At 40.5% G+C, this 16427-nt stretch overlaps 1 protein-coding gene across 1 annotated transcript in view; it reads left to right on the forward strand.

The window, feature by feature from the left end:
* The window catches only part of ptprb (protein tyrosine phosphatase receptor type b), a 113441-nt gene that overhangs the window by 17152 nt on the left and 79862 nt on the right, over window positions 1-16427 (forward strand). Inside the window, exons 3-4 of the mRNA XM_073059669.1 lie at window positions 7578-7658; window positions 11738-11862. Coding sequence (XP_072915770.1) covers window positions 7578-7658; window positions 11738-11862 — 206 coding nt within the window. The remainder of the gene's footprint in view (window positions 1-7577; window positions 7659-11737; window positions 11863-16427) is intronic.

Consider the following 16427-nt stretch of genomic DNA (forward strand, 5'->3'; position numbering starts at 1 on the left):
ACACCTTCTGCCGAGATATACAACTTAATACAGAGAAAATCGGAAGAAAACCAAAACTAACCTACCCGCGAAATATTATAGAAGGATAAAGTAAGAGAAAGGGAAAAAAAAAGGTAAGAAGGAAAAAGAAAAAAAGAGGAAGGGGAAAATTATAAATTCAAGACGAGTATTTATCAACCGTTTACCAAGAAGGGAGAAAAAAACATTCAGAGAATGGGAAAAAAAAGGGGGTGAAGAAAAGAAAAAGATAAAATAAATAAGTATTTAAAACAGAGGAAAAATAAATCAGCAGTTGAACTGTGAACCGACAAACAGGGAGGCCTTCACTAAAGACTTCAAACCTCCAAAACAAGTTAGATTTAGTTGTAGAACTCTGTAGGTAAAGTTATACAGAGGTGAAAATGGATTACACACACACCAAATCCCGGGAGAGATTGTCAACAGCCTTTAGAGTTTCAGTGAATAATGTCTGAGTGATTCAAGTGAATTCCGAGTCCAGAGAAAGTAATTTTACTACGAGGAGTACTTATCCACCATTTTAGGAAGTCCGATCAGATTCCGAAGATGACTGGATAGCCGGAAGACTTGCCACAAACGCTTCGGCTTCCCTCACTGATTTGAACCACTTGAATTCCCCGGTATTAAACTTGATTCTTAGGTCAGCAAGATTACGAAAGGAAGGTTTGAAACCATGATCAAAAAGCACTTTCATTACGCCTTTATACTCAGCGCGCATCTTTAAGGTCTGGGGTGCAAAATCTTCCACAAAGCGAATAGTTGTATCCTGGAAAGAAAAAGAGCCTCTGCGACGTGCCTCCACAATCAGACTGTGTTTTACCTGGTATTGATGGAAACACAAGATTACTGGTCGCGGACGGGTGCCCAGAATTCCGGGGGGGACGCTAACTCTGTGTGCTCGTTCGAGCTCGGGCGGGTTTGGAAGCAGATCCTTCCCGAATATCTCACAGAGAAACTCGGCGAAGAACTTCACGGTTGACCCCTTCTCAGTTGCCTCTGGTAATCCCAGAATTCTGATGTTGCAGCGTCTGCTGCGATTTTCGAGATCCACCATTTTGGAAAGAAGTTTATTAGATTTTTCCTCTAAGCTGGAACAGAGAGTCTCCAAGTATCGAACCCGACTTTCTAAAGCTTCAGAAGTCAAATCGATGCGAGATAAGTGTTCAGCATGTTTGTCCACTTTATCGTTGATCCGATCCAGTTTGTCTTCTAACTGTTTGAAAGCGGTTTTAATTTCCTTTAAGATTTCGTCTCGGAGATTTGCAAGCGCCTCCATCGTCACGTCCGACGAGGTCGTAGTTTCTTTTCTCCCGGATTTAGAACTCTTGCTAGACATTGTAGGTTAGATATATTCACAGGCAAGTAAGAGATACCGAAATAATTCCTATCTAAGCTTTATAAAATGGAGACATTTAGTGCAAAGGTAGCGACAGTAACGGAACAAAAGTTCGGAGCAGCTAAGCAATCGCCATCTTACCGGAAGTCCAATCCATAAATTTTGAGAGGAAAAATAGATCAGCCACGATGCAGTTGTGGAGCAGACTTGATAGGCCAAATGGCTTAAATCTGCTCCTATATCTCATGGTGTTATGGTCTTATGTACCTATCCAAACTTCTCTTAAACATTGAAATTGAGCTCACATGCACCACTTGCGCTAGCAGCTCATTCCACATTCTCACCACCCTCTGAGTGAAGAAATTTCCCCTCATGTTCCTCTTAAACTTTTCACTTTTCCCCCTTAACCCATGACCTCTAGTTGTAGTCCCACCCAACATCAGTGGAAAAAGCCTGCTTGCATTTACGGTATCTATACCACTCATAATTTTGCATACCCCTATTGAATCTCCTTGTAATCTTCTACGTTCCAAGGAATAAAATCCTAACCTATTCAGTATTTCCATATAACTCAGGTGTGTTAACACTCACGTGGCCAAGTGGTTAAGGCGTTCGTCTAGTTATCTGAAGGTTGCTAGTTCGAGCCTTGGCCTTCATCAAGGCACTTAACCACACATTGCTCTGCAATGACACCAGTGCCAAGCTGTATGGGTCCTAATGCCCTTCCCTTGGACAACATTGGTGGCGTGAAAATCCATGGTCTATCAAGACTAACGGAGGCCTACATAACTCAGGTCCTCCAGTCCCAGCAACATCGTTGTAAATTTTCCATAGATACTGATTTGCTGAGTATTTCCAGCATTATCTGTATATGTGCCTGCTCTGAGCCCTTGTTTCTGACTCTTTTTGTTCTATCTCAATCTCGTTAGGAACTCCCAACTTTAATTGCCCTACTTCTTTTCCTTCGTAGGATTGGCCCCACGCCATTTTTTCCTAACAGGCCTCTCTTTGTTCATCTTTACCTGACCAGATCTGTTATCATCCCATTGAAACTGCCTGTTCTCCAAATGCTTATTGATACCTCAGAGTCCATATTGTTTTCTGCAAACATTGTAAATACGTGAGTTTAATTATTGGAACTCCAAGAAATAGAGCCTACACCTTTTCATTTTTTTTGCAATCTTTGGAGCTAAAGCTCGTTCGGTTATATCAAATTGAAGTCAGAGAATCTAGGAAATTTGGTTGTGGTAACTTGAGCACGAGAGTTTCTGCAGATTCTGGAAATTTTGTGTAATGAGCACAAGATGCTGGAGGAACAGTAGCTCAGGCAGCATCTATGAGAAAGAATAAAAGGTCAATGTCTCAGGATGAGACTCTTCATCAGGACATTATCTGATGAAGGGTCCTCATGAGGGGTCTTCAAAGGTTCATTTATTATCAAAATGTGTATGCCGTATACAACTCTGAGATTTATCTTCTCCAGTTAGCCACAAAACAAAGAAAACCATGGATGTCAGTTCAAAGAGAAACAGCAAACCCACCCACCCACCCCCAGACCCTCTCTCTCCCGCACAAATAAGCATCTCGATGACTCAAGGGTTCGAACACTTGCTTTCGGATTCTCCTCGGAGACTGCAAAGCTCTGGATCATTTAATCGATCTCCAAACTGTAAATCGCGGGTCTCAGCCCAAAACCATCAACTCTTTATTCATCCCCATAGATGCTGCTTGACCTTCTGAGTTTCTCCAGCGTTTTGCATGTGGTGACTTAAGTCTGTGTCGCCTTTCCCAGTATTGCTGAAATAAATTTTCCACAGGGGGTAGCATGAAATATAGTTGTATGGATAGGGTAAACACAAGCAGGCTTTTTCCACTGAGGTTGGTGGGACTACAACTAGAGGTCATGGGTTAAGGATGAAAGGTGAAAAGTTTAAGGGGAAACCTCTTCACTTAGAGGGTGGTGAGAGTGTGGAAAGAGCTGCCAGCGCAAGTGGTGTATACGAGCTCGAATTCAACCCTTAAGAAAAGTTTGGACAGGTACATGAATGGTAGGAGTGTGAAGGGCTATGGTCCCAGTGCGGGTTGACGGGAGGAAACAGTTTAAATAGTGTGGCACAGACTAGATGGACTGAAAGGCCTGTTTCTATGCTGTACTTATCTGTGACTCTGTGACTCCATAACATCCATCCCAGAATCCAGAAGGGAAACTGGAAGGAAACAAGGAAAAAATGGAAAATACACCTGGCCCAAGTGATGTGCTGGGCATTGAAGCTTGATGTTGTAATTCAATTATCTGCTCTTTGTATGGGAGAGATAAAGGAAAAACGAGTTGGTATGAGACAGTATATAAACAACAGACACTTTGGATAGTGAGCATTTGCTCTGGGACAAGTGATTCCCCTGTTGATGTGAGTTTGTTATAAAAGGAGTTCATTCTGAAGCTAAGCCTGGGACTCTGTGTTAATATTTCCATTTGCAGTCACCATTTTCTATAATGACCAGAAATGTAGTAATAGATCAATTATAGAAAGGACGTTGAAGCTTTGAAGAGGGTGCAGAAGAGGTTTACCAGGATGCTGTCTGGTTTAGAGAGCATGTGCTATCACGGGAGGCTGGTCAAACTTGGGCTGTTTCCTTTGGAGCAGCAGAGGCTGAGGGGAGATCCTATAGAGGTTTATAGACAGAGTAGACAGGGAGTATGGTTCCCAGGTTAGAAATGTCTAATACTAGAGGGCATGCATTGAAGCTGAGGCAGTGGATAGGTTGAAAGGGGATGTGAGGAGTAAGTTTTTTACTCAGAGAGTGGTGAATGCCTAGAATGCGCTGCCCGGTATGGTGGTAGAGGCAAATATAGTAGAGGCTTTTAAGATACGTTTAGATAGGCACATGAATGTGAGGAAGGTGGAGGGACTGGACATTGTGTAGGTAGGAGGGATTAGTGTTTGGGCATTTTTGATTTGTTTTTTAGCTGGTTTGGCTCAACATTGTGGGCTGAAGGGCCTGTTCCTCTGCTCTCTTCTATCCAGCCCTTGTCAGACTTGACAGATGGGCGTTAATCATATATTGCTGATAATCAATACAATCCGATAGAGTTATTCAGCTGTAACAACAAAGATTATAAAATAAACAGCATTCTGATACTGTATATAGAAACTAAGGAGAATTACCATCACAAGAAACTCCCAGCAGCATCTGAAATGACCCTCGGTAAACTCGCCACAAGGATGCTGATGAACATAAAACAAACTGCAGCTGCTAGAACTCTGAAGTAAAATCAGAAAACATTCAGCAGGTTAGACAACATCTAGGTAAAGGAAAAGAGCTAATGTTTCAAGTCAAAGATGGTTGGTTCTAATGGAGGTACTTCAACCTGAAACATTAACTGTTTCTCTTTCCACAGATGCTCCCTGACCAGCCAAGTGTTTCCTTCATTTTCTGATAATGTCTGTCATATGTTCTGTCTTCTGTATTGTTTTGTGATCTATCTCTTTGGTTATGCAAGATGCTACATCGCTCTGACGTGAAGCCCATTTATGGGAGATGGGGAACCCTGTTGAGATGTTCTTGAAATGTGATTTACTGGAGTGCTCCTCATTGGATAACAAAGTTTTGTAGCACACACAACATGAATGCTTCTTGTCCAATTGATATTTGTAATTAAAATATTCCTTGAAGTCTTTGAGTTCCTTCATTAATTTTCACATTTTCCATGCATATATGTTTACCTTACCCAATGAACAGATCCAATCCAATTCAACTTTTAGGAGAAGTTTGAATAGGTACATGGATGGTAGGGGTATAGAGGACTATGGTACCAGAGCAGGTCAGTGGGAGTAGGCAGTTTAAATGGTTCAGCATGGACTTGATGGGCTGAAGGGCCTGCAATTCTCTATAACTCTAATTATCCTGGCCGGAATCACAGTTAGAGTAGAGATTCAAACCATCTTGTCTGTTCTAGAGAATTATGGTCTGGCTTGATTCCAAATTATTTATTTTATTGTGAAATCTATTGCCAGCACTTTAGATTAATTAGTTTTATTTTTTATTTGTTCTTGATTGAGTCTGTATTTGTTTTGCATGTTTCCCTGTTCTACCTGTGTATAGCACTTTCCCCAAGAATTAACATTTCTGCTCCCAACATGGCATGCCCACAGTCACTAAATGTTTTTGTTTTATTTGCTGCTATCTGTTTGTGCTATTTCCTAAGCCTTTAGTGTGTCCATGTTGGTTTCATCATGGTTGGCATGGTAGCGTACAACACCAATGACTGAGGTTCAGTTCCCATCGCTGTCTGTAAGAGGTTTGTATGTTCTCCCTGTGACCGCGTGGATGTTCCCGTTTCCTCGGGATGCTCTGGTTTCCTTCCACGTTCCAAGGATGTATAGTTAGGCTTAGTGAATTGTGGGCATGCCAGGTTGGCCCCAGAAATGTGGCAACATTAGCAGGCTGCCCAGACAATCTTCGCTGACTGGACTTGACAAAAAAGTGATACATTTCACTGTATCTTTCAATGTACATGCGACAAATAAAACTAATCCTAAATCTTTATCATTGCTTCAGCATTTATCCTCTGCAATACAATAATGTTTTTTTCCTCTCGAGTGCAGAACAACAGTGTAACATTTGCCAACGTGCGTTGTTTCGTGAAAGCAACAGTATTGCAGCCACAGAGGAAATATTAAATGGCATTTAGATCACAGCTGCAACAGTAAATGTGATCAAAATATGCACTTTTTTGGAGACTACTTATTGTTTAACTAACTGAACCTTCTTTTTGGCATTATATCTGATAAAAAATAATCCCCTTAGGAAATCCACCTTTAAATTATGCAGCTTTGATCCTGTGTTTTTGGAAAAACATCAAACCCCATTGTGTGCAAAGTAGGTGTGCATGTAGAATTTATAAAAACAATTATATTGCTTTTCATCTTTGGAGAGAAAAATTCTGCTCAACAGGGGAGAAGTGGCTCCACATTGAAGAACCTCTCTCCCAGTTTATGACGATGAACTTCTATCCACTCTATCATTAAGTATATCACCTTCAATTATAATGCAATTTTAATGCAAGCAAAATTCGCCTCTATTGTATTTAATCTCTTAAGGATTTAACGTAACTCAGGCACCACATGATATTTTTACATCTCAGTCATGATTTTTCTCATCAGGACCAGCTATTTAATGTTACATAATTAAAGGACAATTTCTTCCCCTCTGCCATCAGATTTCCGAATGGACATTGAACCCATGAACACTCCTGTACCTCACTACTTTTTTTAGTACATATTTGATTTAACTTTTCTAATCTATATGTACTTACTGTGATTTACTGCTTTATTATTATATATTGCAATGTACTACTGCTGCATAACAACAAATTTCATGACATATGCCAGTGATATTAAACCTGATTCTGATCGGTTTATATATAAAGACTATTGCTAATGTATTATTATAAATTCATAAAATACAGCAGCAGAATTAGGCCTGTTGGCCCACGGGTCTGCTCTGCCATTTCATCATGGCTGATCCATTTCCCTCTCAGCCCCAATCTCTTCCTTCTCCCTGAATCCCTTTATGCCCTGGCTAATCAAGAATTGATTAATCTGCCTTAAGTATATATTATGTCAAAAGCTTGGAATCTCTTACTATCTTTTCTTTCAGTTAGTCCTGACGAAGGGTCTCGGCCCGAAATGTCGACAGTGCTTCTTCCTATAGATGCTGCCTTTGGCCTGCTGCGTTCCACCAGCGTTTTGTGTGTGTTGCTTGAATTATTTTAAAGACTAGTTTTATTTGTCACATGAATATTGAAACATCAGAACGTACTGTGTAATATATCTTTTGCATCAATGACCAACACAGTGTGCTGAGGGCATCTTGCAAATGTCGCCATGCTTCCATGCCAAGGACATCTTTGGAATGTGGGGGCAAATTGCAGCATCAGAGGAAACCCTCGCGCTCATGAGGAAAATGTACAAACTCCTTACAGACAGCAAAAGGAACTGAACCCTGTATTTCCAATTGATCAATGACACTGTAAAATGTTAAGCTAACTGTAACATTATAGTAGTACAATTTGCCACGGTAAATGCCACTGGCTTAGTACAATTTCCTTTGATTAAACTTTATTAAATATTTTAATTATATCGGAAGTTACTGATAGGTGCCATAATGAAGATCTGTGTTTTCTCCCCCTCCCCCCCCCCACCCCCCGTCCATCTCACAGAAGATTATCGAGCCAATGCGTTAGAGGAGGACTCAGCATCTATTCAGCTGAAGAAAGCCAGGTGGCTAGAATATAATACAAGTAAGTGATTGAATGATGCTTTTTATTTACATTTTATATCAACCATGCAGCCTAGAGAATGTTCGATTAAATCTTCAGTGTTTAGCACAATTTCAGAGTATAGACTGTTTAGTAAAATAAACACTATCGTGGGAATGCTAATGTCCTCTCATCAGCAGAGGTCTGTGCCCCATCCACTCTCTCTTCAATCTACTTGTAAAGTGCCAGATCTTCCAATCACAGGAGATGTTTCTCTGACTCAGATGGAAGCCCCTTTCCACAAATTACAATTCTATTGCATTAACAGAGCCCCAATTTCATCTTCACCCAGAAGGAAGCAAATGCCTGCAGTGAGAGTTGCAGTCAAATCTGAAGGCCAAGGAATCTTTCCTTGGCAAGACTAAAACTTCCTCTTGTGTAGTCAGGAGGACAGGTAAATCCAGCAATAAAATTCTGCAGAGTCTGTCAACCTGGATCAATCCTGGATACCTAGCAGATACCTAGCAACCTGTCAATCCTGGATACCTAGCAGATCATGCGGCACCTGTTGAAAGGTGTTTCAAACCAATGGCCTTTCATCAGACCACAAGAGCAGAAAAACATAAGAAACAAGAGCAGGAGTGAGCCACGTAATCCTTCTCAAGTCTACTCTGCTGTCCAGTATTATCATTCATGGCTGGTCTGATCTTGACATAAGCTCCACCTTCTTGCCTGAACTCTCTTACCCCATAAGTCACCCATGTGGTAGAATCTGGGGGAATTGACTAGAGTTTGAGGAGAATTGAATCCAGGAAAATAAAGTGACAAATGGGAATGCTGAGTGAGACAGCACAGACCAATAGAGTCAAAATGATCTCCTTTTATGTCCAAAGAAAATATACAAAATTTTGAAGACTTGATTCCTCTGAAGGTATGGGGCAGCACAGTAATGTAGTGGTTAGCGCAATGTTTTGCAGTACAGGCGAACTGGGTTCAATTCTCATCGTTGCCTATAAGGAGTTTGTTCCTTCTCCTACAGGTGCTCTGGTTTCCTCCCACAGTGTGGAGGCCAAGTGGTTGGGCATATTCAAAGCAAAGGTTGATAGGCTCTTGGGCATCAACCATTATGGGATAAAGGCAGGAGAAAGGGGTTGAGAAGGAAAATAAATCAGCCATGATTGAATGGCGGAGCAGAGTCAATGGTCCAAATGGCCTAATTCTGCTCCAAGGCCTTCTGTTCTTATGTTATTTTTTTCAGTAAGATTATCTTGCATTCTTCTAAGCTCCAGTTATTATAGGTCCAATGTGCTTAATCATTCCTCATAAGATAGCTCTTCAAAACTTCAGTATCCTACCTTAACTAAGGAGACTAAAGCTGATGTCACTGAAGTCCTGTCCAGATGTACATAGGCTTTATTTTTATGCCCTGCTGTCAGCATCTGGGTTTTTGACCTAAGACCATAAGACTTAAGAGCAAAATTAGGCTATTTGGCCCATCGAGTCTGCTCCACCATTTCATCAAGATTGATCCATTTCTCTCTCAGCCCCGGTCTCCTGCCTTCTTGCCATAATTCTTCATGCCCTGTCTAATCAACAACCTATCGATCTCTGCCTTAAATATACCCAAAGATTTGGTCTCCACAGTTGCCTGTTGCTATGAATTCCACAGTTTCAGCAACCCTCTGGTTTAAGAAATTCCTCTTCATCTCCATTCTAAATGGGTGTCTCTATATTCTGAGGTTGGGTCCTCTGATCCTAGACTCCCCCACCATAGGAAACATCCTCTCCACATCTACTCAAGACCGTTCAATATTTGATAGGTTCCAATGAGATACCCCCCCATTCTTCTGAATTCCAGTGAGTACAGGCCCACAGCCATTAAAGCCATTAAACACTCCTCATATTTCAATCCCAGAATCATTTTCATGAATCTCCTTTGAACTCTCTCCAATGTCAGCACATCCTTTCTAAGGGACCTAAAACTGCTCACAATACTCCAAATGAGGTCTCACCAGTGTTTTATAAAGCCTCAAGATTACCTTCTTGCTTTTATATTTGTCATCTCTAAAAACTAGCAGATTTCTACCAGTTTCAAACAAAAAGTCAATCAGTTATTGGTTAGAGTAATGATCCAGAGACATACAATCAGGTTGTATACAGTATAGCAGATCTGGAAATAAAATCCAGTTAGCATATTGAAAATATCTGTTATTTTTAATAAAAGCTAACATCAGCCATGAAATCTGCATTGTTTTAAAAACCCATCAGAAATACTGAAGGCCTTTAGGGAAGGAAATCTGCCATCTTCACCTGGCCAAGACTGTATGTTACTCAATTATGAATTAGTCATTCACTCAGCCTGAGTTAAAATTCCCACTCACTGTATTTATGTGGGGATTTCATTTGTATTGATTCACTCAGAATGAATGGGCTGAGTGGCCTAATTTTGCTCCTATATCTAATGGTCTTAATGATCATAATCTTCTTCCTGCCCATTATTTCACTGTCATTTAGCAATGAAGGTCCTGCATCTCTGTCTGTCCATACAGTCGCACAGAAATATAGAAGGTTTCTTTGTTGCTGTGTCTGTAACAATTTTGTTAGACCAGTCAGGGTTGTTAGCCCTGAGCTGAACCCCTGAACCTGGAGGACTGATGGACCACTCCTAGTCTGGCCTCTACCCTTTGATCTGTTTGGCATGGGTGACTCTACCAAGAACCAAAACATAAAGCCCTGACTCCAGCCAACATAGCTCTCCAGGTCATTGGGGTACACAGGCTTTCAAACCCTACAACAAGGGTGTAGACCTCTTGGAGGGATGATCATAATGAAAACACTAAAACAAGATTTTCCCTTATAACCCTTTATCTTTTGCCTTTTCTTTGAATTTATATTTCCCAACTCTACACCTAGTCTTTGAATCATCTGCTAATGGGAAAAATCTCTCAATATCCCCTACCTAAAACCTCCACAAACTTGTACTACTTTTGTTTGCTCCAAGAAAAACAAAACCAGCTTTCCATCCAATTTTGGGGATGAAACCTCTTATTCCAAAACCATCTGAGTAAATCTCTTCTGTATCTTTCCATAAAAAAGAACATAGATTATAATGTTCATATGCTCCTCAAATTATTGGCTACCCATTAATTTCCTTGCTAAATCTTTCCTATCTTTCTCAGACATCATTTAAATCAATTTAAAGTCACTTTTCTTTAATGCAGCACTCCCGTTGTGATCTAATCTATGCTTTATAAGCATTCTACACAACCTCCCTGCTTCTGTACTCTAAATTTATGATGCTCAGGGTCCCCTATATTGTCCTTACTGTTTCTGAGGTATATGCACAGATCCTGTTGGCCAGCTCCTTTCGTTTCGACATACCTTTTGGGAAAAGTACCACTTCGATTTATATAGACTCTACGTGCCCCCTTCTGCTGAAGTGCGTCACTTCACTGAAAATGTTCAGAAGAAGCAGAGGAAGATTTATCTTTTCTTGTTGGTTCTGTAGAACATAGAACACATATAGGCCCTTCAGCCCACAATGTTGTCATGACCTTTTGACCTACGCTAAGGTCAATCTAACCCTTCTCTCCGACATAGGTCTCCATTTTTCTATAATCCATGTGCCTATCCTAGAGTTTCTTAAATGCCCCTAATGAATCTGTTTTTATCAGCATCCCCGGCAAAGCGTTCCACACATTCACCTCTCTCTGTGTAATAAACCTAACTCTGACATCCCTCCTATATTTTCCTCCAATCACGTTAAAATTAAGCCCCCGGTATTAGCTATTCCCGCCCTGGGAAAACATCTCTGACTATCCACTCAATCTATGTTTCTTACATTGATGTTCCTTTCAATCTTCCCCAATCTGAAGTAGTATAATATCAACCCAGGAAACAAATGCCTGTAATAAAGGTGATTCTTCATTGAAATGTATTCTGCAATGGTTTAAAGAAAGCTTCTCTGCAACTTTGGCAGCAAATATTTTTTAAAAATTGACCCATTTGGGAGTTCTCTTACAAATCTGTAGCCCAGGTCTTCCAAATGTGATTTGCCTAAATATTATTTCATTATACTGTGTGCCAAGTATGATTTCTAAGCGAAACGGATTCTTATCCAGCAGCTGTTACTGAACAACTACTTGAGCAGTCCACACACAGTTCGTCCGTTGCGCCTCCAAGTTCATCCACGAGATCAGAAGAACTCTACACTACAATGACTTATGTTTACAACCAAACTGAGAAGGTAAGAACTAAGCAGAAAAAAATTACATATGACCACATGGTAAAGAAATAAAAATACTACGAAACACTTTACCAATAGTTGCATGACTGATGCTTGTCCCAGCTTCCTTAAAATCGGAGCTGAAGGATTCTATAATGGAAAAGTAAACCCACCCTCAATCCTAGTCAGTAAAGAGATTTAACTTGACATATTTGGTATTCCTTTGCCTGTGGTAAAATACCATATCACTTAACAAATTGCTTAAATCCTTCAATGATCCTCAAACTAATCATTCCTGTTAAAAACTGAGTGGAAATCAGTTCTGTCTTATGCACCCTGGCTCTGGGCCACCCTTTGTATTTGTATCAGGCTCCATACATTTACCAAAAATGGCTCTTTAAATACGTGGGATGCACACTGAAGTAAGAGCACAATATCATTCATTCATTCATCTATTTATTTATTTATTGAGATACAGTGTGGAACAGGTCCTACCAGCCCTCCGAGCCCTACTGCCCAGCCATCCCCAATTTAATCCCAGCCCCAATCATGGGGCAATTTAGAACGACCAATTAACCTACTAACCTTTGGACTATGGGAGGAAACCAGAGCACCCAGGGGAAGCCCAGGTATTCCACGGGGAGGATATACAAACGTCTTACAAATGACGTCGGAATTGAACTCTTTAACTCTGATGTCCTAAACTGTAATAGTGTCGCACTAACTGCTACACAACTGTGCTGGCTATCTTCTACTCTGTGGGCATGCTAGACTACAGATCCCCAAAACAACCATGGAAAGACGTTTCAAAAGATCCTCAACCTGAAAGAAATTTAAATGGCCTAAGAAAGTTCTGAAGAATTCAAAGATACGTGGAGGTGTGATATTCAAACTCGAATGTTTACTGTTACTTTCTTCTGCATCATGACCACCCACCCTTAATTAGGTATAGTGATCAATTGGGATTTATCAAGCTGCTTTGGTCAGCTGCACAGGAATGCCTGGATAGAGTGGATATGGAGCAGATGTTTCCAATAGGAGGAGAGCCTTGGACCAGAGGGTGCAGTAAAAGGATGCCACTTTAGAACAGAGATAAGAAGGAGTTTCTTTAGCCAGAGGATGATAAATCTGTGGAATTTATTGCCAGAGACGGCTGTGAAGGCCAGATCATTGGGTATATTTAAAGTTGATAGGTTCTTAGTTAGTAAGTGCATAAAGATTGTGGGAAGAAGGCAGATGAATGCGGCTGAGAGGCAAAATAAATCAGTATGAGTGAATGGTGGAACAGACTCAATGGGCCAAATGGCCTAATTCTGTTCCTATGTTTTATGCTCTTGTGGCCAGGCCTGGAAAGCAATGTCATCAGACTAAAACTGCAGAAAGGCTCCATATACTACACTTTGACATAGTGTGCTGATGAATATTCCATAATTAAGCTGGCAGATCACATTGATGTCAGACAATGAACCCTTGTTCATTACTCTAAAAGGGCATTGGTCATCATGCAAATCAGGCCAATGCATAAGAAAGAGATGAGTTGGCTTTATCTGTATGGCATCTCCACAATACCATAGAACATTTTGCAAACCTATCAAATCTGCTGACAATGATTGTGGTAGCTTTCTTTCTAGTCAACATAGCCTTGGTAAATAAATGGGAAATCTTCTCATAAAGCAGAACAATATTTATCATAAGAACAATGTCAAAATGCATGTACCTCACATTTCTCAAAACCAAAGTTCAAAGTAAATTTTATTATCAAAATACATACAATACATAAACGTCACGATACACAACTCTGAGATTCATTTTCTTGTGGGCATACTCAAAAACTTATAGAATAGTAACTGTAACAGAATAAATGTAAGGTTGCCCAACTAGGGTGTTCCACCAGAGTGCAGAAGACCACTAACTGTGCAAATGCAAATATAATTAAATAACAATAAATATCGAGAACATGAGATGAAGACTCCTTGAAAGTGAGTCCATTGGTTGTGGGAATATTTCAATGATGGAAACATTTCTAAATACCACTAGGAATGCCTCTGAATAGATTTTATTTCACTAATTCTATACATAAAACTACACTGAGCTGTAATAGCATATGTTCATAAGGTATTAAAAATTGTATTTGATATATCTGTTTTAAGTAAACATTGATATTGGAAGAAAATGTGCAAAATATTGGTGATAACCTTATTAGTTTGTCGAAGATTGGCAAAAAGGAAAACTTTATTGTGCTGCTAATACGTATATCTGATTTTTATCAAATCATGTCAAGTTTTAAAAACTTGGTATGAAGTAAATAAAAATGTTCAGTGGCAAAAGGCTTCAGTAGTCTAATTTAAAAGCCTTCTCAGATAATTTAGAATGTGAAGGGAAAATTACGTAGATTTGGGCTGAGGAAATCAATTTGTGATGCTTGACTATGTTACAATGTATTTCTGTACTGCCTGTTACGCCGCTGGTGTTTTGTGCTGCAGTGAAGTCCTCCATCTCTGGCAGTGTTCAGGACTTCCTTCATCATGTCAGTAGCTCACCTTTCACCACTGTCAGTCATGCAAGTCCCATCCCTGATGGAGACTCAGGAACACTGACATACTCAGATATGGAAGAATTCTTCATTGCTGTTTCCATAACAGTTTTGTTTTACCAGTCAGGTTTGTTAGCCCTCAGCTGAACCCCCGAACCTGGCGGACCAGTGGACCACTCTTAGTTGGTCCTCTAGTTTGACATGGTGATCCTACCAAGAACCAAAGCATAAAGCCCTGACTGCTGCCAACACAGCTCTCCAGGTCATTGAGGCACACAAGCCTCCAAACCCAACAACAAGATTGTGGTCCACTTGGAGTAAGGTTAAAATGACCACATCCATTACACTATGTATAGTTTTGGTCCCCTGACTGAAAAACAGGATTACTTTGGAGGCAATCCAAAGGAGGTTTGTTGGGCTAATTGCTGGGATAAGTGGGCTGTTCTGTCAAGAGAGCTAAGCAGCTTGGGTCTGTCTTCCTTGAAGTTTGGATGAATGATTGATAAACTTATTTACTCATGAGCTATCCCAAGGCAGCATGACAGGGTAGATGGAGAAATGATTTTCACTGGTGGGAGACAAAAGGAACGGTAAGGAGCATATCATTTAAAACTTCTCACAATGCATAGAGACTTCTCACAATGAATCTCTGGAACTCTCTGGCTCTGAGTGAGCAGGAGTCCGGATCATTAAATTTATTCAAGTTGGAGACAAACAAGTAATAGAAAGATTAAGGAATTGAGGAGTACGGCTCACTGGCACAGAAGATAAGTTGAAAAGAGCATAGATCAGCCATGACCACTTTGTGTTTCAGGGCAGGCTTGAGCAGTCTGGTAGTTTACTCCTGCTTCTATCTTCTTGTCATCTTGTAATTCAAAGATTCAAAGTACTGTACATTTATTATCAAAGTATGTATGCAGTATACAACCCTGAGATTCTCACACAGCCATGAAACAAAGAAAATCCTAGAACCCGTTCAAAGAAAAGCATGAACCCTCATCCCATGCACAAAGAAAAATAAATTGCGCAAATGGCAGCAAAAAAAAAAAAGAGTGAAAGACACAGAATATAAAACACAAAATTGAAAGAGTCCGGGCATATTCAGTTCAGCTCAGTGTTCATTATCTGCAGGCCACCCCAATTCACAAATCACCCAAAATATCAACAAGAAAAGGAGCGACCAGAAACCAGAAAAACATCGTAACATGAACTACAGTCCAATCCACAAACCGTGTCAATTAAACCTTGCTCAAGAGCCAGGACTCCAGCGTCATCCTCGGACAGCATCGAGAGAGAGACAAAGAGAGAGACCATTTGAATGCAGGGACCTTCCTCGGGCAGCAGCGAGTGAGAGGCTGGTGGACGGCTCGGAACACACGTTGGTCTTCCACATTTGCCTCAATGATTTCAATCTTCTGCAGCACTTTATATGGCAAGATCAGCAAGAAAGGGAGTCAATCATGGGCTGGCACCCCGTCTCCTGCTTCTTTAGTTAATAATCAGTGTATAAGCAGGAAAAGGAATGGATCATAACGAGTATAAAAAGCAGGGAGATGGGGGATTTGATTATCATCTACATAGTCCGGAAATTATTTTAGTTGAAAGATCAACATAGGATCTGTTTATTCTACAACTACATTTAGATCCAAACACAGTTAAGCATGGACTTTTTATCATAAACACTTGAGGATGGGCACTTCCGTAAAGCGCCACATTATTACTGCGTGACACCAGTGAATCTCAGGGCAGTGGAGTTCAATTCTGATTTCATCTGTGAGGAGGTTGTACATTCTCCCCGCGGAATGTGTGGGCCTCTTTGGATCCTTTGCTTTCCTCCCAGACTCTAAAGACATACCGGTTAGTGGGCTAATTGGTCATTGTAAATTGTCTCGAGATTACGCAGCTGGGCAGTGTGGTTTGAAGGGCCGGAAGCACCTATCCCATGCTATATCTCAACAAATATATAAATAACTAAACTGTAGAACCAGTAGAGATCTAAAGCACTTGATAGGTCAGATATTTATCTGTCATCACTGAAGAAACAACTCCTGTA

The sequence above is a fragment of the Hemitrygon akajei genome, chromosome 10, assembly GCF_048418815.1.
Source record: "Hemitrygon akajei chromosome 10, sHemAka1.3, whole genome shotgun sequence".
Taxonomy (NCBI): domain Eukaryota; kingdom Metazoa; phylum Chordata; class Chondrichthyes; order Myliobatiformes; family Dasyatidae; genus Hemitrygon; species Hemitrygon akajei.